At 39.4% G+C, this 20,476-nt stretch overlaps 1 protein-coding gene across 4 annotated transcripts in view; it reads right to left on the bottom strand.

Annotated features, from left to right (window-relative positions):
- ZNF385D (zinc finger protein 385D) overlaps positions 1 to 20,476 on the bottom strand; it is a 901,583-nt gene that overhangs the window by 222,943 nt on the left and 658,164 nt on the right. For all 4 annotated transcript variants that reach the window (XM_040480081.1, XM_040480082.1, XM_040480084.1 and 1 more), the window contains one exon: positions 7,752 to 7,891. In XM_040480081.1, coding sequence (XP_040336015.1) covers positions 7,752 to 7,891 — 140 coding nt within the window. The remainder of the gene's footprint in view (positions 1 to 7,751; positions 7,892 to 20,476) is intronic.

Genomic DNA, 20,476 nt, shown 5'->3' with positions numbered 1-20,476 from the left:
TAAAATGAAAGACCTCATAAGTAGATGTTTCTTAAGAGGCTTTTGCTATACAAATATGACACAGTTAATGCACAGAACTAGCTAGCAATCTGCTATCTCTGTCTTCAAAGGACAAAGAACTTAGCAATCAATACTATATTTACTATGTCATTATTCACCTGAAAAATTTCCACATCCTCTACCAATTGTGACTAAGAAAGACAGTCTTATTTTCTTCTACTCATAATTTCCAGTTGGCTGCCTACCTATTTGAGGGATGGCAGCAATTGTAGACATTTAGTAAGAGCAGTTACTAACATATAAACTGGATTCGATTAATATCTCTAAAAAACAAACACAAGTGTGGTTAACTATTGTTTCTCTAACTGCTACACTTGCTGAGTGATGGGAGGCATCTCCATATCTGGAACAAAATACAGAGCCACAGAGGAAAGTAACAGTAAGGAATAATTTTTGAAAGGAAAGTAGGCAACGTGTGCCATTACACATGGTAGTGTTTCCATTTTAAAGATGGAGGAAATGAAGATCTTGAAGGGTATATATCTGAAGATAACAAAAACTTCAATCTGACATGTCTTCTTTAGGTTTCTGTATTTTTGTCATTCACCTATTATGATATTATAAATGCATATGTAAGCCACAGCTGTAGAATATGTGTTATACACACTTAATGAAGTCCTTTTAGAGTCATAAAGTGCCTCACCAATATTTTATGGTAAAAGTCCTTTTGGAGTCATATGAAACAGTTGAGGAATATCATAAAAGACTAGTTTTAGAGGACATTCTATAAACAACCACTGTGATTTTAACATCACTGTTCTTCCATATAACCAGAGTAAATAAACACATGAGCCAACATAAAATTATGGATGGAAATTAAGGGGATGGTTTGATGCTATGCATGCTTATGTTTCCTAATAATCCCTTAAATTAATAACATTGGTTAAATGGAAATAATCTAGTGTATGAAAACAGTGAGTACTTAGATATTCTGTTCTGTTTCTTATGGTACAACTATAATGGCTATCTCTCTTCTATTATCTATCATGCATTTTCTCTGTCATCTATTTATCTATCTATCCATCCATCCATCCATGCATCCATCCACAATTCCAGAATTGTGTGTTGAGTCTTTGCAATGTTCCAGGCTCTGTACTATGATTACGTTACCAAACAAGATAAACATGGAACTGATCTCAGTTCCCAAATTAAACCTTAATGTTTTCCATATAGCTTTCCTTGGCCACCTCCAAGTGACTTCAACTTCCCTTGGATTCAGGGAGCATTTACATTCAGAGGATTTTATTTAAGCATTTAGTTACAGAATCCTTTACAGAATGACTTAAGTAATGCACCACAGTTTTCAACAAGTGAAGCAAACTGTATAGATAGGGTTACTGCTTGCATAAACTCTACTGTCTAATGTAGTGTTTTAAAATCTAAATGTTTACCAGTAGCTGATAGAAGACTGTTTTAAGAAGTAACTAATCCACTTATGTCAATACTATACACACAAGGACCATTCCTCCTCTTCCACCTGCCCCTTCACTCCCTCCACTTCCTCTCCTCCCCCTCTCCTCTTTCTTCTTTTACCTTCTCTTCCTCCTCCTTATTTTTGCATTTTTATTATCTGCTACAGTGTCAGACATATAGTCAGTGCTTTAGTAAATGTCCAACAAGCAAATCATTGCGTAAGAGATGAATTGCTTCTTCTTCCTCCAATACTTCAAACTTCCCTAATACCCCAACACACAAACACCAGAAAATAAGTTCCACAATGACAGAAATTTAGCCTGTTAGTTTCACTGCTGAATCTGAAGGGCCTAGCCCATGATTGGTCCTCAGTAAACTTTGGTGAATGAATGAAGAAATACACTCCAGGAGTATAAGAACTGTCCAGTGTATTTAATCATTTCCCTGGCTTCCCCTCCCCTTCCCTACTCACATATGTTCAAAATCTGAGGTCCCAACCCAGAACTACTAAATCAGAACCTGTATTTTAAAATGATTCCCCCAGTGATTCACATGCACCGTAAAGAATGAGAAATGCTGTTATAAATCACATCCATTTCACTTTCCTGTCCCCCTCCCCACCACTGATAACAATTCTGAACTCCAACTAACACCACACTCAAGTGTCTAGGGTAGTTGTATTTGAGAAGTAGGAAGAATCAGCACAGAGTTGGATGGTAAGATTTGATCTCTCTTTACCTCGCTCCTCCTCTCTGCTTGGCTCCCTCTCCCATAATGAAATCATATCACACAGAGGAGGAACACAGAGTCAACATTTCTATACTAATTTACATTTTTTGAATGTGAAAGAATATGGGCCACCTGGCTGGCTCAGTAGGAAGAGCATGTGGCTCTTGACCTAGGGGGTCATGAGTTTGAGCCCCATATTGGATGTAGAGATTACTGAAAAGCAACAACAACAACAACAACAACAACAACAACAACAACAAAATATTAGCCCAAGCTAACTGAAAACAAAATAGTTACTCCTCTTTATTTGCCCACCTTTATGTCTTTTGGCCCTCTATGTGACCTTACTCTCTTCCATGCACCTCCTGGAAGACCTCAATATTTCCTGAGAATCTGGTACTTGCAGGTGAATCATGTCAGTTTACCCATTTAATCTTTATGCCAATAGGAAACACAGCCATGGAAGGGGAGCACAGGATTAGGTTTATAGTCAGTCCCCAGTAACACATCCCCCCAAAGCTACACAGTTTCAACAACACGTTGAAGATTCATTATTGCTAAACCACTGGATCAGTGTATGAAGAAAATACATTAAAGAAAAGGAAAAGGGGCAACTCTGAGACTCAAGGAGAAAACTATCAAGGAATATAGGCATTTTTAAATGATCAGCTCTCATTTTAAACAACATCCCAAGTAATGCAAGCCACTTCTCAGCATCAATCTCCAGCATTTTAACAGTCAGCTATCCCTCAAACCTAAGAGAAATTTAGTCATTCTCATTTTACAGAACAGGACATGGAGGCTCCAAAGGATTTAGCCTCTTGCCCATGATTGCAGACATGCTCCAGTTTCCTGATGATGCATAAATCTTTCCATTCTGCCATCATGTCAAGTCTGCTGGCAATTCAGCACTGCCTTCTCCCCTCTGTGCTCCCTCTTACAGCACAAGGACTGGAAACCTGAAGGTTACATTCCCACAGGTGTCTGCTAGCAGAATTCAGGCATGGATCTCACTAAAGAGAGGTGTTTCATGGCATCTGGATGAAAGTAACTGGGATTACTGGGCATCTTGTATTTCTGCAACTTCCTGATTCCATGAAAGGAAGCAGAGAAATTGAGAGCCAACAACAGCCGTCCCTGACCTTTGTTTTACTGCCCACCACCTACAAAGGCTTTGTTATCATCTAAATCCTTATATTAAGTCCCTTCCTGTTTGCATGCCTAGAATAATTTCTATTTTTCTCACCAAACCCTCACTGCGCCAACCACACAGTCTTCCTTCCACTCCTGTTCCCATCCTGCCCTTGCACTCTATACACTTAGACAAATATTTACTTGCTTAACATCCTTTATACATTGAATTATCTCATGGCAGAGGTCATAACATAATTTTTTGTTATCCCTATTCCCGCCACATAATAGATGCTTAATAAATAGCAGTTGAGGGGCGCCTGGGTGGAGCAGTCGGTTAAGCGTCCGACTTCAGCTAGGTCACGATCTCGTGGTCCGTGAGTTCGAGCCCCGCGTCGGGCTCTGGGCTGACAGCTCAGCTCGGCTGTTTCCGATTCTGTGTCTCCCTCTCTCTCTGCCCCTCCCCCGTTCATGCTCTGTCTCTCTCTGTCCCAAAAAAAAAAATAAATAAACGTTGAAAAAAAAATAAAAAAAAAATAGCAGTTGACAAGAATGAACCAAGCTCATACCACTTTCTAATATTTCTTTTCCTAAACATCACCTACCTGCTTCTGGGATTGGTTCCTTTCAAGAAATGCTGATGCAGAATACTATCATTGGGATCAGAATGGTCCTAAGCACTGAGACTCCAACGTCTTAAGGGACTGAGGGGCAGTACAGGGGGTACATGAGGAAAATTCAAGGAAAGCTTTCTCTTGTCTCAAAGCTACTGAAACATCCATGATAAAACATCCATGATAAAACAGGTCAAGAGAACAGTTTCTGTTGCTATTCTTCAAAAGTTGGCTCTGAGTAGACCAAGGGATCCTAATGGTTTTATCGAATGGCCTCTTCTATATCCATATCTAAGATCAAAGTCTACACCTGTTTTCCTTTCCTTTTTAACTGTGCACAGTGTTACAGATGTTTCATTATTCTTCTCGGCTAATGTCCAAACCCAGTGGCTTATGCTCTTGTGGAAGGATGATAATCAGAGATATCCATTTATGCTTTCCTGACTTTATTTCACATATTTTTTTCTTTCCTCATTCTGCCCCACCCTACTCCCAATAGACAGATAATTCCATACACATATCCTAAATAGAGGAATATAACAGGCAGTCAGTCTGTGATTCTTAGGAACTTGTTTTGAGAAGGTCAGATGTGGGAAGGTTGTTGGGTGGCAGATGGTTCATCATTTTCTTGGCAAAGAGATAAGAGTAATTTGGCACATTTAGGCAGAAGGGACCACCAACAGCCATGCAAAGTTTGTGTGTCCAAAGTTGGAAGGTGGGGGCCTAAACAGCCATGCTAACCAGGTGCTGACCATCTATGAATGCCTATGTGGATAAAGAGCTTAGTGAACAGAGGTAGTTTCCCACCAAGGGCTGGATGGATATCCTGTTACATTCCAGAACCACAGCACACCCTGAAACAGAATTAAATTGCATTTCCCTTCATTATAAAATGGGCTTTTGATTCAGGAATAAAATCAATTTACTGCATAAAAAAATTATGCTTCATACACCCTGAATTCATGGATTGAGATTCATACCTGCTACAAAATCAAGAAGTCAGGCTATTAGTTATAGAAGTGCTCTATACTAACTCTGAGTCCAAAGCCACCTGATTATGGGCTTTGCAACCATTCTCTTCAGTATGAAGCAAGGCGTGGCTTAATCCTTGCTTGGCTGCTGCTTGACTAGCACTGAAAGGAAATAACTTAAGGTGTGCAGCAACAGAGGGTCCCTTTAAATGGAGCAAATACAAACATAAGTCAAAATTCATCATAGAGGAAAAAGAATCAAGCCAAACTTTTGCAATCAGTCAATGAACTGCCACATTCAAACCAACAAGAGTTTACAGGCTATGTATGAACATACTACGTATCACTCAAATAGTGCTTGCTGTGGGTCGAGTGGTGTTCTCCATTATTTAACCCACACAAACATTACCACATGCCTAAGAAGTAGGTTAATTTTTAATCCTATTTTACAGATGAAGATATTGAGATATATGGGGTTGTGTCACTTACCCAAGGTTGTATTGATGGTTAAGTAGCAACTTTGAGATTTGAATGCAGTCAGTCTAGTTGCAGGGTCCAGTTTGATCATCATACAATGCCTCCTTTGCCACAAAAACTCAAATATTTGAATGAAATAATCCCCAAAGGAAGAGAGTAGTAGGTCCACTCTCTTTAAAGAGGAGGAAACAGTAGTCAAGAGGATAAAGAGACTGCTCAGTGTCTAATAGCTGAGCATATCACTCATATTTTTTTATGACAAACAATACTTACATCCATCAAATTAATCATTTTGCTTTTAATGTTTCTCAACTGGCAAATCGCAAGTTTAAAGCCCAGTTTTTTACAGCCTTCCAGGAACTTCGCCTCAACTGCTCTAAAGCTGACATGAGACCGAACTGACAGGATGCCAAGTGGTCTCAGAGGCCAGGTAAAGCACCTTGATGGATCATCTCCGGGTATCTGGGAAGCAAGACTATGCCAGGAAGCCACTTAACAGAGGAGCAGAGAAAGGGAACCCAGGGGACTTCTGTGTGGTCACTTAAAAAACCAGAGAATTTGATGCTGAGCAATTTTTTTCTCTAGTATTCTTGAAACACCTTGGATTAGAAACCTCTACTTTGGAAACATGATCTTTATGCAGTTCCGTTTATGCTCCATCAATTTCAAAGTAAGATTTCCATGGAAAATCCCTCACCCCTAAAAGAACAAAGTGATCATGCTGATTGTCCCTTGCCCTTTAGCAAGGACTAGCATATAACTATACCTTCTCACTGGCATGACCAAAGTCCCCCCGATGAAGTATTATTAAAGAAAACAAGACCCACTTGTGTCTCTTGAAAGAGAATGATCTAATTGTGGGAAAGTTTTTAAAATTTCATCATGGGAACAAGATGTTACAACAAGAAATCTGTATTATTTAGGTCACTGGGCATTCAGTGACCTCCCATCTTAATCCTCTTTGCTTTGGTTGTGTTGACACATCCCGTCATTGTCATTGATAAGCTCAAACCTGCATTATGACAAACTGCTGAAATCTGAATCAGATGACATTAGGGGGAAAAAAAAGTCACTTTCTGGTTTCTAACCTTTTCAACCCTTATTTCTATTTTCATCATCACAATACTCTCTCACGGCTTGTACAAAAAGAGATGATGATGAATATGAGAAATCTGTCAACTTATAAAGACATGCTAAGAGTGAAAACAGAAGCAAGTAAGTCATTGAGTTTGTTGAGAAGGCCACTGGCAAAGTCCAAAACATAAAGCAATTTAAGAAAGACTTAACTGAGCAACTGTGACAAGGCACGAAGGAAAAAGCACACACACCAAAACCAAAAAACTCCCACTACCAGAACACTGAGTTGTTTTAAGGAGGAAAAAAGTGCTCTTCAAATGGAATGTATCATTATTGTGATTATCAGGGTCCTCTTTATTAAATCAGAAAAGTGGCAACAGATTTGAAAATTAAAGTGCAGGATCCAGATAGAAGGAATATGTTTATGTTTTTAGACATCTACTTGAATTATAATGTTCTCTATAACAAATTCATTAGGTTTTCATTTAGATAAACGCCAACAAAATAATGGAATTGTCAGTGTTACCCAGAAAGACACTAAAGGGGAGACATGAACTCAAGACCAAGGCAGTCAGATTAAACCTCTTTTTTTTTTTATATTTTTTTAAACATTTATTCATCTTTGAGAGACAGAGAGTGCGTGAATGGGGGAGGAGCAGAGAGAGAGAGGGAGACACAGAATCTGAAGCAGGCTCCAGACTCTGAGCAGTCAGCACAGAGCCCGATGAGAGACCCGAACTCACCGGCTGCGAGATCATGACCTAAGCTGAAGTCGGACGCTTAACCAACTGAGCCACCCAGGCGCCCCAGATTAAACCTCTTTTAATTTTCCCTTGAAGGAGCCTGGTTCTGGAGACCTTATGTAACCAGGCAGCCAGCTACTTAGTGGCTTTCATATAATTCACTTTATCTGTTGTTGATAGAGTAAGACAAAAGTAGTGACTGACTCACCCCTGGCAAATCAAGACCAGTCTTATGGCTATCGGGTCAACTTCTCCCCTTTCCGTTCTGCAACGGAGTTACAACCTTGTGGCCAAATGAATTTATTGTTCATAACAAATCCCAAAGGCTCAGCTATAAAAAGGAACCCCATAGCCTCCAATATTGTATTGAAACGACGCTGCAGCAAACTTTCCTTTGAGAAATAACACAATAATGTATATGAGCATTTGCTCAAAAAAATAAAATAACCCTCTCAAAAAAGAAAACCAACGACAACAAAAAATGTACCCTGGGCACTTACCACGGTGACATATGCAAATTTGACCTTGAGACTTACCGCATTAAAATTGGGGAAGAGGTTGACCGCAGCAGTGTCCAGAGGGAAGGGAAGAAAGGGTTTGATATCCAGCGAAGGTTGCAGAGGAGGGGCTGGTGGACGGACCAGGGCTGGGAGAGCAGGGCTCTGGCATGTACCACCTGCAGAGAGGAGAGCAAAGGGAGCCATCAGGGACATGATGCACGTTAAAAAACAAAACAACAAAAACCAAAAAACGTTGAGGCGTCCTTTGAGCCCAAAAGGCCGGCTTTGTGGGTTACTGGAGAAAACAGGCCATGGAGTGTAGTGACCTCAACTGGAAACCGGCCAATGAGCAGATCTGCCATTAGGCAGAGGGAGCCAGCTGAGCTTCTTCCTTCACCTCCTCACATATAACTATGTGGTTGTGTAGGTAACAGTTACCCTTTCAAACATTTCATGCTCCCCAATCTATCCTTCCTTTCCTGCCTAAAGCTCTGGGCTGGATCAGCAACAAAACCTTCACTGAAATCCCTTGATTCAGAAGGAACACCCTCCACCGCACTGCCCTCTCTCTTTGAAAACTAACTTCTGCTCAGAATGTGCATCAATTCTAAGCGATTATTTTACAGAACTGCTCTTTTCCAGCATGTCCAAAACTCTGGCAGCAAGATAACACGAACTTGGCATGGAAAAGAAACTTAACCACAAAGACAGGCAGCCATACCTTACTGCCCTGGCAACTGGAAGATTAAAACAAGTGAGCCCAGCTACAAACCAAGCAGTCCCTGAACTGTTGAGCACCCCGCAGCTTTGAGCATTCAAGGACTACCTGCCTCCTTCCCAGTCGCGAGTAGGTGGAATTTAGAAGGCCACCAATGAGCAAACAGTGGGAATATCATGCCAACAAAGACACCCTTTGCATACTGGTAGGCAACCAGCTGTTTGCAAAGGAGCACCTTCACCCCTCTCCCCCACTCCCCTTTAGAGGACTCCGTGCACTCAGAAGCTGGAAGGAAAGAAGCACATCCCAATGTTCAGTCTCCCATATTTTGGTAACATTCCAAAACATCAATTTGCTGTTAATTAAAGGCTGTTTGAATCCTAGGAAACCGTTAAAATATGCCAGCATTCTTCTAATCTGAGAGGCAAGCAACAGACTGTAAAAACCTGCTGGTGAAAATCCAAGAAGCATTAGGAAAACAAAATACAGTGGGAGTTTTCCTCTCTCACGGAAAAGAACTCTACGAGACAGATGAGACGAGAGGCCCATGTCTGCACCACTTTCTTGCCTGCCATTTTGTTTTCAAAACAAAGTAGAGCGAGACCCATAGGAATAACCTTTAAAAATCTCACAATCGGGGCGCCTGGGTGGCTCAGTCCATTAAGCCCCAACTTCAGCTCAGGTCATGATCGATCTCACAGTTCGTGAGTTCAAGCCCCACATCGGGCTCTGTGCTGACAGCTCAGAGCCTTGAGCCTGCTTCGGATTCTGGGTCTCCCTCTCTCTCCACCCCACCCTGCTCATGCTCTGTCTCTCTCTCTGTCTCAAACATAAATAAACATAAAATAGAAAAAAAAAATTTTTTTTTTAATCTTACAATCAACTCTCTGGTCAGCTGGATGCCGAGCATCATTCTGTCCTCAATCAGTTACTGAACACAAAGTAAACATTCTAAAAATGATTCCCTGATGGCAAATCTAACCCTACTAGACCAGTGGATGAGTTAATAACAAGGCGGGTGACTTAACACCTACAACAGAAGCCATCAGCACAAGATTTAATTAACCATACTGAAAAACCATTAACTCTCCTGTTTCCAGGTATAAAACCAGCTGGAGCCAAATTAACAAAACCAGTATTTTTTCCCACTCTTTTTCACTTCCCTCTTAAAATATTGCTTAACAACAGCAAGGCCAAACACAGCAAGTTTGAATCAGCAAACCAATTAAAATAAAAAGTAGTACAAGCCAGAAAATAGAGGGCAGATGTTGAAACAAACACAGATAAAAGCAAAAAAAAAATAACAAGTCCACAGTCACCAAAGCACAACATAAACTTGTTTTCTTGTCCACCTGTTAGTATTCTGAGTGCAGGTGTCTAAACTTTCTTAGAGCACCCATAAAACTTTGGTGATAGGTCTGTCTTGAGTGTAGCATTGCTAAGAATTTCTCTTTTGATAAAAAGTTAAAGAACCAAAATAAATTTTTGGTCAGCACGTCTTCAGAAAACTCAAAGTAAAATATGCCTTGGTGGGTATCAGTGACATGGTTAACAAGTCCACAAATAGTAGTGAGCTTTAATAACTTTATGTGATTTTTATCTGAGTGACACATCATGCTTTGCAAAAGGTATTCATCTACATCCATCACCGTGCTTGAGCTTAAAAATATCAGAAATTAGGTAAGGACTAACATAATATCATAGAGGGAAAAAAATAAGTTGGAAAACTCCTTAGCTGTTAATGTAGCTTCCATCAAAACATTCCATTCTTATAATTACAAGAATGCAATTCAGCAGGAACATATTTTGTAATTATTTAATTATATGTCCCCCTCTAGTTCAGGATATCCAAAAAGGTTAAAGAGACAGTTGAAGCTTATTTATTTTATCCAGCACAGTCAGAGGCACATAGTTGGTTGATTGCTTGGTAAAGTTAATTCCTACCTCTCTTCCCCCAAGATGCGTATTTCATTTACACTTAAGAGGAATGATTCAAGACCTTCTCTTAATGTTGCCACTGGGTTTTCCTTAGTAGGGGATACAAAATATCAAGGAAGAGTCATAACCTGTAGGGAACCTAGGCAAACTATTTAAGTCCATCTCTTCCTATCTGTTTTAATAAACCAAGACGATGATTGGAAAGCAGAGGACATGTGAGTGCATACTTGTGGCTAGTGGCTATGCAAACACAGGTGTAGTGGATGCTGTGGTGTGCCTCCACACCCCCTTCCCCAGCTCCTGGGAGAGCTGGGAGCGCTGGGAGCGCTGGGAGCTGAGGACTCACACCTGAGATTCTTTACATGCATCGCCTTGGGCGCGGAGGGTGCTGCCTCACCCAAGCTCAAACTCCTCCAGAGTGCAAGGACTGATTAAAACAGGCGTCAGGCCTTCTCCCTTTTGCCTCAAGACAAGACAACTCTGAAGTTCTGATTTCAGTTCCAGACCTCCTCATACGATCTAGGATAGAAGGAGGCCTCTGTTGTGACTGCATCACAGTTCAACTTTTCCCACTGCCCAATCCTGCATGCCTCATTGCTCACAGAAGATGTTCCCCAATAAAGTCTCAGAGTCCACTTCCAGAAGAACTTGGACAGCAGGGCATAACTATTCATGAGTCTAAGTGAAATGTTGACTTGCTTTATTCTAAAATAGATTCATGCTTCTAAATCTATAGTGTTGATATTGAGGAACAAAATTGAAGATACCTCTTAAAAATGATCTGTGACTAACATTTCTTTTTTTTTGAATGTTTATTTATTTTTGAGACAGAGAGAGACAGAGCATGAACGAGGGAGGGTCAGAGAGAGAGGGAGACACAGCTCCAGGCTCCGAGCTATCAGCACAGAGCCCGATGCAGGGCTCGAACTCATGGACCGTGAGATCATGACCTGAGCCGAGGTCAGATGCTTAACCGACTGAGCCACCCAGGCACCCCTGTGACTAACATTTCTACTTTTAAAATTTGGCTAAGTCCTGAAATATTTCCTTGTACCAGTCTGTACAGGCTCAGCAGCAAGAATATTATTTGCAATATCGCAAAATCAAAATCAGCAAATAAAACGTATTTCATTTGTAAAGCAGATTAAAATATTCTCCTTGAGAAGATAGCGATTTCATGTCTTCATTTTTTTTAATAGAAATTATTGCATTTAGGATACAAATATATGTTTAATATTATTTTCCTTATTATGAAATTGTCTTAACAATAGTAAGCATTAAAATACCTAATGAATTTGTAGGTATTTCTATACGTTAAAAAGAGTAGTTTCGTGGGGCCCCTGGATGGCCCAGTTGGTTAAGTGTCTGACTCTTGGTTTTGGCTCAGGTCATGATTTCAAGGTTCATGGGTTCAAGCCCAATGCTGAAAAAATCCATTTGGGATTTTTCTCTCTTCCTCTCTCTCTCTGCCCCTCCCTCTCGCTCTTGAGTGTGCTCTCTCCCTCCATCTCAAAATAAATATACTTAAAAAAAAAAAAAAGAGTAGCTTTGTTGTTACTGTTTACCAACAGTGTCACTTCATTCCTTGGAATGTCACACTTCTGGAAATATTGGCACTCTTAATTTGAGGAAAGCATTTTGAAACCTCCATGAGTAGAGAATGAAAAAATGTTAAGTTCATGCCTTTTTTATTTGAAACTCTGTGTATATATGTCTAGTAACATATATATCAAAGCCTAGGAAATTTTAACATACACAGGCTTAACAAATTCAACTTTACAAATTATTCTGATTTCAGAGCAGTTAATCTCTCTATATACCAAATTTCTAATATACCATGAAAGTCAAAAAATTAAAAAAAATCATTGAGTATCAAACGTTAGACATTAAGGTATTAAGTAAATAAGATAATCATTAAAGCTCACAAAATTTCCTCTGTGTCTTTTGTATATTTATTTCTGTTAGTTTATATTTAGAATTTAGAATTGAACTATAGAGCAAACACTAAATATCACTTTGGTCTATTCACAAGACAGTTGTATATTTACAAAAGTACAAACTTGTGAATTTGAAAAAATACTAAAGTAACCTATTTGTTAATAGAGTATTTTTTAACTGAAAGGTTTGAGTTCTTTTATTTTTTTAAATTTTTTATTTTTTAAAATTGACACCCAAATTAGTTAGCATATAGTGCCACAATGATTTCAGGAGTAGATTCCTTAGTGCTCCTTGCCCATTTAGCCCATCGCCCCTCCCACAACCCCTCCAGTAACCCTCAGTTTGTTCTCCATATTTATGAGTCTCTTCTGTTATGCCCCTCCCTGTTTTTATATTATTTTTGTTTCGCTTCCCTTATGTTCATCTGTTTTGTCTCTTAAAGTCCTCATATGAGTGAAGTCATATGATATTTGTCTTTCTCTGATTAATTTCACTTAGCATAATACCCTCCAGTTCCATCCATGTAGTTGCAAATGGCAAGATTTCATTCTTTTTGATTGCCGAGTCATACTCCATTGTATAAATATACCCCATCTTCTTTATCCATTCATTCATCGATGGACATTTGGGCTCTTTCCATACTGTGGCTATTGTTGATAGTGCTGCTATAAACATGGGGGTGGGTGCATGTGTCCCTTAGAAACAGCACACCTGTATCCTGTGGATAAATGCCTAGTAGTGCAATTGCTGGGTCGTAGGGTAGTTCTATTTTTAGTTTTTTGAGGAACCTCCATACTGTTTTCCAGAGTGGCCGCATCAGCTTGCATCCCAATCAGAGTATTTTTAATAAAGATTATGTGGCAGAGTAACAGATGTGCACCTCAAATGTTTGCATTTTTGAAAATCAAATGAAAATATAGATTTGGAAATGTCTGTTTTAATAATTCATACAGAAACAGAGGACTTCTAAGACACTGGTTGCTACTTGAAGCTTATCATATTAGAGAAAACATATATACAGTGCCTAGCACAATGCCTGCCCGATATTGGTGCTCACTGGGTGAGGCATATATGTTTTAATGAACCTAATAAATTGCAAAGGAACTTTCCAAGTTCCTGAAGACACAAACCGGGGTCTCTGAAAGCAGTCAATCAAGACAATTTTAAAAGCATGTTCCTATCCTTCACTTTGTTTATCAAGACAATTTTAAAAGCATGTTCCTATCCTTCACTTTGTTTATTTTGATCCCTGCAGAAAGAAAGTCTTCACAAAGAGGATACTTTGTCAATCAATATTCTGAAATGCTCCATCAGAGTGCTCAGTGTTCTTTCTGTAATATAACACTTTAACCTTGAACTTCTGCATTTAATCCATTCAAGGTTTATCAATCACAGATGTTCTGCCTGACAGCTTAACCTACTAGTTAATCTTTCATTTCTCCAAATGATAAAACCAAAGTTCAAAATAATCAAGGGCTGATGCTATTCAATATTCAAAATAGTGTAGGCTTCAGAACTGATTTCCTGATGGGATAAATAATTTCTATAGTATCTATTTCCTTATTTCCTTATTATATATATGTGTGTATACACACACATACATATGTATGTATATATACAAATTTAATTATATACTTTTATTTATTAAATATATGCATATTAATTTTTGTATTAAATACATAATTATATGTATGTATATATATATATACACACTTAACTATAGTATATATGTGTATATATATGTATATGTATATGTGTGTGTGTGTGTATATATATATATATATATATATATATTTCAATAGTGACCTATGATTAAACTACTAAACCACTCAGAATATTCATTCCTAACAGGGAAACATCAAGAGCATTTTATATAATACCAAGTCCTAAGTAGTTACTTGTGAAGCAACTACTTTCATACACATGAAACACTATTCCATCCATCGCAGGAGGGAATGGAAAGGTGCACTAGGAATTCTGGGGTCTATGTGACCGTAGGCAAGAAATTTACATCTGATCCCAAGAACATGAACTGAAACACAAATGATGGATTGTGGGCATAAAGGTAAAATTTGATCTGACACAAAACACTGGCCATGGAGTGCTGTGGTTAGTGAAATCTGCCAGCCAGGTGGGCGGGAGTGAGCAACAGTAGAGAATATAATAGCTACATTTTATAAATCTATTGAGTAATTGCATGGACTAGCTCTGCTCTCCGTTAATTCCTTTAAAATGCCCAATAACAAACTGATGTTTACCAGAGGGGAGGTGGGTGGGGGGGAATGGGTTAAACAGATGACGGGAATTAAGGAAGCACTTGTGATGAGCACCAGGTGTTGAATGAAGTGTTGAATCACTAAATTGTACACCTGAAACTAGCATTACACTGTATGTTAACTAACTGGAATTTAAATAAAAACTTAAAAAAATAACAATATAAAAAAAAGAATAAAATGCACAACAATTCTTCTATGTATCTATTATAATATTCAATTTACAAACTCAAAAGCCAAAGCTCCAGGAAGCAAAGTATCTTACCTAAAGTCACACGGGTAAGACATGGAATTTGTTGTGAGTACTAGGGACCTGAACAATTTTCAAAGCACTGATGCAAACAGCTTTTAAGTTAAAACAACCACAAAAACAAACAAAATAACAACAACAACAACAACAACAACAACAACAACAACAAAAACACTCTACAAAGTCAGTTTTGCCATATAAGGCAAGCCAGCTCCTTAGCAACTGGACGTAATGCATTAAAATGAGAAATCTTGAATTTTTTATTGCTACTCAAAAAAAAAAATCAAGCCTTTGATTTACATTCCTTGTAAAGGCTACGATAAGGGAATATTCAGTATTTATCACAGATATTTATCTACCATGGGAACATCCTGGCACTGCCCTGTATTTGAGAAAGAATCCAGAAGGCCATGCATATCATATCAAATATGTTTCAAAAGCCCTCAAGTTTGCATTCTTTAACATCTACTTGCCAAATCAGAAAAATAAATATGTGTTTGTTGTATTCCTTTGTGTTACTGCCTCTCAAATACTCAAGGTTGTTGGCTGGGTAATACAATGTTGTGATGATTTTTCAACTTTCTGGCTAGAAAACTGTATGTTTACTATATTTCCTTACACAGTGATCCCAACTCCCACTCAGTTTTGATCTTTGTTTAAACATGGTTCCCAAGTGAATGATAAAACTAGAAACTTATTTTGAAATAAAATATGAATTTAGTGTGATTTGGTCCCAATTGTTCTTTTATTGCCTTCATTTCCTCCCTGTTTACACTGTTGAGTTACCTACTAGGTTTTGGAAAGTTGACCCAGCACTTTCTCCCTCAGGATGAAGGTCCTCATTGGCCTAAAGTGACTTGTCCTTGGCAGGTCAATTCAAATGTTAAAAGCAAGTTCGGATCCACAAGGCAAGTGGCAGCACTAAGCCACACAGGATGGTGGCTCTCAGCTCACATCCTGTTCTCGATTGACCACAGAGAGGAATGAGGTGAGAATGGGGGTATGAGTCAGGGCAACTGGAGCATCATTCTGGAAACACTGATTCAGAAACATTAGCCCAAGTCAGTGGTCAGAACTCCATCTGTAACCATGACAGAAAACACATGTGAGCAAGCTGTATTTTCCCTTTATCAAATTCTTCATTTACTCATCTTAAGTGCGGTATTTAAGTATCCCAGTAAGTCACCTCAAAACTCGTTTTGGAAGGAACCTACAAAGGACTAGCTAACATTGTTTTCTCTGTCACTGTCAGTGAACACCATGACCAAAATTAAACAAAACAAAACAAAAAAAAAAAAAAAACGACAAAGTTATTATCTCATTGCCAATATCATGAGTCAAGTCTTCACTAGAAGAAAAGTTGAATCTCACATTTATTTAACTAACTTTCATGACAATTTCTGGTGCCTGGGAAACACTAGAGAAGATTTTGTTAGGAATGCCAGAGTTAGGAGATTTAGACTTTTAACCCTGTATTTCAGCCCCTCTGTCAAAGGGTGCATAACTCAGGACAAGTACCTCCTCCCAAGAAGTCAAAAGATTTTGCCTGAAAGATTCCTCTCAATTCAGTACCAATTCCTCACGAGGAATTTCCCAACATTTAATTTCACAAAATAAATTATAAGTAATAATAAAGGTGCTCTAGTACCAAGCTGTCCAACTTGGTAGTCATTAGGGTGTATGGCTATGTTATGTTTTTATTTTTAAAACATTTATTTTGAGAGAGAGAGAGAGAGAGAGAAAGAGCATGCAAGTGGGGAGAAGGGCAGAGAGACAGAGAGAGAGAGAGAGAGAGAGAGAGAGAGAGAGAGAGAGAATCCTAAGCAGGATCCATGCTCAGCACTGAGCCAGATGTGGGGCTTGATCCTATGACTGAGATCATGACCTGACCTGAAATCAAGAATCAGATGCTCAACTGACTGAGCCACCCAGTGCTCCCTGTGTGGCTACTTTAAATTAAAAATTAGTAAAATTGGGGCGCCTGGGTGGCGCAGTCGGTTAAGCGTCCGACTTCAGCCAGGTCACGATCTCGCGGTCCGTGAGTTCGAGCCCCGCGTCAGGCTCTGGGCTGATGGCTCGGAGCCTGGAGCCTGTTTCCGATTCTGTGTCTCCCTCTCTCTCTGCCCCTCCCCCGTTCATGCTCTGTCTCTCTCTGTCCCAAAAAAATAAATAAACGTTAAAAAAAAAATTTTTTTTTAAATAAATAAAAATTAGTAAAATTAAAAATTCAGTTTTCTCAGTCACACTAGCCACATCTAAACGCTCAATAGTCACATGAGGATAGAGGCTACCATGTTGTATATGGCAATTAGAAAGCATTTCTATTATCACAGAAGGTTCTATTGGCATTACAGCTACAGTGAAATGCCGACATTTTTGAGTGATGAGTAATTTACAGATAAGTTGCCTGGTATAGTCTGTTTCAGAATGCATGGCTGATAAGAGAGAAAGTCTTGCTTTGTCCTCGTTTCTTCTCCTTCTGCAATTAGGGAGAACTTTCCAAGAGCCAAATGTGGGCACTGTCAGAAGGCAGACACTGTTGCAATCATACCAGAAAGGATTACTTGTCCACTCCTGGAGAAGACAACGGCCAATATGAATCTTCATGTGTGATCAATGATGATAGTACTCAAAGGGAAACCTAATTTTAAAAAATGTTTAATGCTGAAATCAATAGTAATGAATAATGAGTGCTTTGGATAAAAACGATACCACATCTTCAAACCGAGGATGCAAAAAGGGTCAGTCCTGGGGCAAATGAATGTTTATTAATATCTGATAATCTTTGAGAGTGCTATCACAAAGCTTTTATTTCATGAAACAAAGTGTCTCACAATGCAGTTTCACTAATAGCCAAGTGTGGAAAGCCAGCTAATGTAGGCAGTTAAACCTGCCTAGCTACATCTGTCTCTCCGGGTAATTTTGCTCATAATGTCTAGGCTTTAGTCACCTCACTCTAGAGAGGGAAAAAAAAATGATGTTGAAGTCTTGTTACTTGGCATTGCTTTTCCACGATCTGTGACTTTCAACTGGGTCTTGCCTGCATGAAATTTGCGATGCCAATGGTGCTGGGCATGTGTTCCTCCAAAGCCTGATAAATATCTTCCCTTCTGTTTTTGTTTTTTCCCTTTGTTTTTGTTTTTTTCCCACATGACATAATTGTGTTACGTTTACATGTAACATGTCCCAGCTCTAGCCAATGTGCATAGGTAGTCAATGTGGTATTAATGAAACATCTCCTGAGCTTAAACGGTTTAGTGTGTTCTCCCAGTACAATTGAAATGAGTTAAATAAGAGGTGCCGGGGTGGCTCAGTTGGTTAAGTGTGTGACTCTTGGTTTCGGCTCAGGTCACGAGCTCACGGTGTGTGAGTTCGAGTACCACATCAGGCTCTGCACTGACAGCATGGAGGCTGCTTGGGATACTCTGTCTCCCTGTCTCTGCCCTTCCCCTGCTCTCCACGTGCCTGAGTGTGCATGCACTTCCTCTCTCTCTCTCTCTCTCTCTCTCTCTCAAAAATAAGTAAACATTTGAAAACATGAGTTAAATAAGAATTGCACACCACCTTCATTTATCTTAAGTAGTGTTTTTACTATGCAGATGGTGAAGCTATTAAGTTGACTTGAGGAAGTTTTTGCCATAATGAGCCTGAAGCAGAAGTGGAAAAGTAGCCATTGGATAAGAGGGACTACTGCTTAGAAGCAGGTTTTGAGTGGATTTCACTCTGAGCAAGCACTGGAGTCATCAGGTAGGAAATTAAGTCATGGACATGGAAAAGATTTCCTTAGGAAAGTGTAGAAGAGGCCGGGTCTAAGCCTGAGCCTCGACCATCTTTAGCCCATTGAGGAAGACGGAGTAGGACTGGCGAAATTGCTAGACAGAAGGCAGAGAACGCACCTGCCCAGAGGCAAACTCACCAGCAACTTCCTGGAAAAACTAGAACAGAAATGGGAACTAAACAGAGTTTATTGGTGTTTTTTGATAAAAGGTCAGGAACATTTTATCGTATGTTTTTAGTCCAATTAAACTTCCATTGTTGATTTTTTTCTTTAAAAAAACTAAATTCATGGTCCAAGCATAAAATGCTCTAATCTGTTTATAACCTAATTTCATTAGCATTTTTTCTCTACCTAAGTTGCTTAACCATGGATTTCATTTTTTAAGTGTGAATTTTTTCTATCTTTTAAACAACTCCCCTTTCCTCCATCAACCTAAAAGCAATTACATTTCAGCTCCTACACATGGGGCACTGTGCTGAGTACTCTACACAGTGTATCCCTTTTTGTCCTTTCATAGCCTTGTGAATTAAAGAAAAAAAAAAGAATAATGATGAGGCTGAGACAATTGCTCAAGGTCACAGCCTTAGTAACGTGTGAGGCCAACTTTTGACACCAAAAATTCTGTTCCCAGAGTCTAAGCCATTATAGCCACATTTTATTCAGATATTGCCATTTCTTTTGATGATGTATAACAGAGAAAAACAAATTCTATACACAAAAAACTGATTTCAATTAAACTTTGCCAAGGCAACTCAAATCAGTGTATCCTGAGAGGGACTCATTTGTAAGGCACTGGATTATTGAAGAAGCAATTTCAGTTTTGTGCTCCACTGGTGCTTATAATCCAGTATATTGCATATTATGCATATACTGAGTCTACCAGATACCATAATCCAATAGACTGAACGTTCGTGCCCACCATAAATTAGAAACCCAGCTCCCAACCTGATGATATTTAGAGGTGGACCTTTGGGCGGCGATTTGGTACTGAGGGTGCAGCCCTCAAGAATGGCATTAGTATCTTTATGAAAGAGGCCCCAGAAAGATCCCCGCCCCTTCCAGGTGTGTGGGAGACGCCTTAGAATCAAAAAGTAGGCCTTGTCAGATACTGAACCCATCTGCGCTTTGATCTCGGACTTCCCGACTTCCAGAACTGTGAGGAATAAACGTCTGTTGATTATAAGCCACCCAGTCTGTTCTGTTACAGCCATCTGAATGAACCAACCAGATACATTTACCCAAAGATATCCCACTTTTTCTGTTTGAATTAACCTGTTATGGGTTTAGTTCTCCTTTTCACACGATCTACACAGTCCAGAAGAGCAAAGATGAAGTTAGATTTACATCCATCCTAATTAATTCTATTGAACCTAAGAGTAGTATCTCCTAGAGCATTCACTTGATTGTGAATGTTTTCATTCAACGTTTCACTGTGATCCCCTCCCCCCCCACACACACATTTCAATTGAATTTTCTTTCATAATAGTCATGAGGCAAAATTCCTAGGAAATGCGACTAGAGTTAGCATTGGGTAACATTTAGAAATAACCACGGAAGAGGGGCGCCTGGGTGGCGCAGTCGGTTAAGCGTCCGACTTCAGCCAGGTCACGATCTCGCGGTCCGTGAGTTCGAGCCCCGCGTCAGGCTCTGGGCTGATGGCTCAGAGCCTGGAGCCTGTTTCCGATTCTGTGTCTCCCTCTCTCTCTGCCCCTCCCCCGTTCATGCTCTGTCTCTCTCTGTCCCAAAGAAAATAAATAAACGTTGAAAAAAAAAATTTAGAAATAACCACGGAAGAGACTATGTCACTGTCACCATCACCTATTAAATAAAATGTATTAGAAACAGCGATGATCACATTTTGGCCGT

Source organism: Herpailurus yagouaroundi, unplaced genomic scaffold (genome assembly GCF_014898765.1).
Source record: "Herpailurus yagouaroundi ecotype Mexico unplaced genomic scaffold, PumYag 159, whole genome shotgun sequence".
Lineage (NCBI taxonomy): Eukaryota > Metazoa > Chordata > Mammalia > Carnivora > Felidae > Herpailurus > Herpailurus yagouaroundi.
The sequence above is the reverse complement of the archived record's forward strand: the minus strand, read 5'-3'. Positions and strand labels throughout refer to the sequence as shown.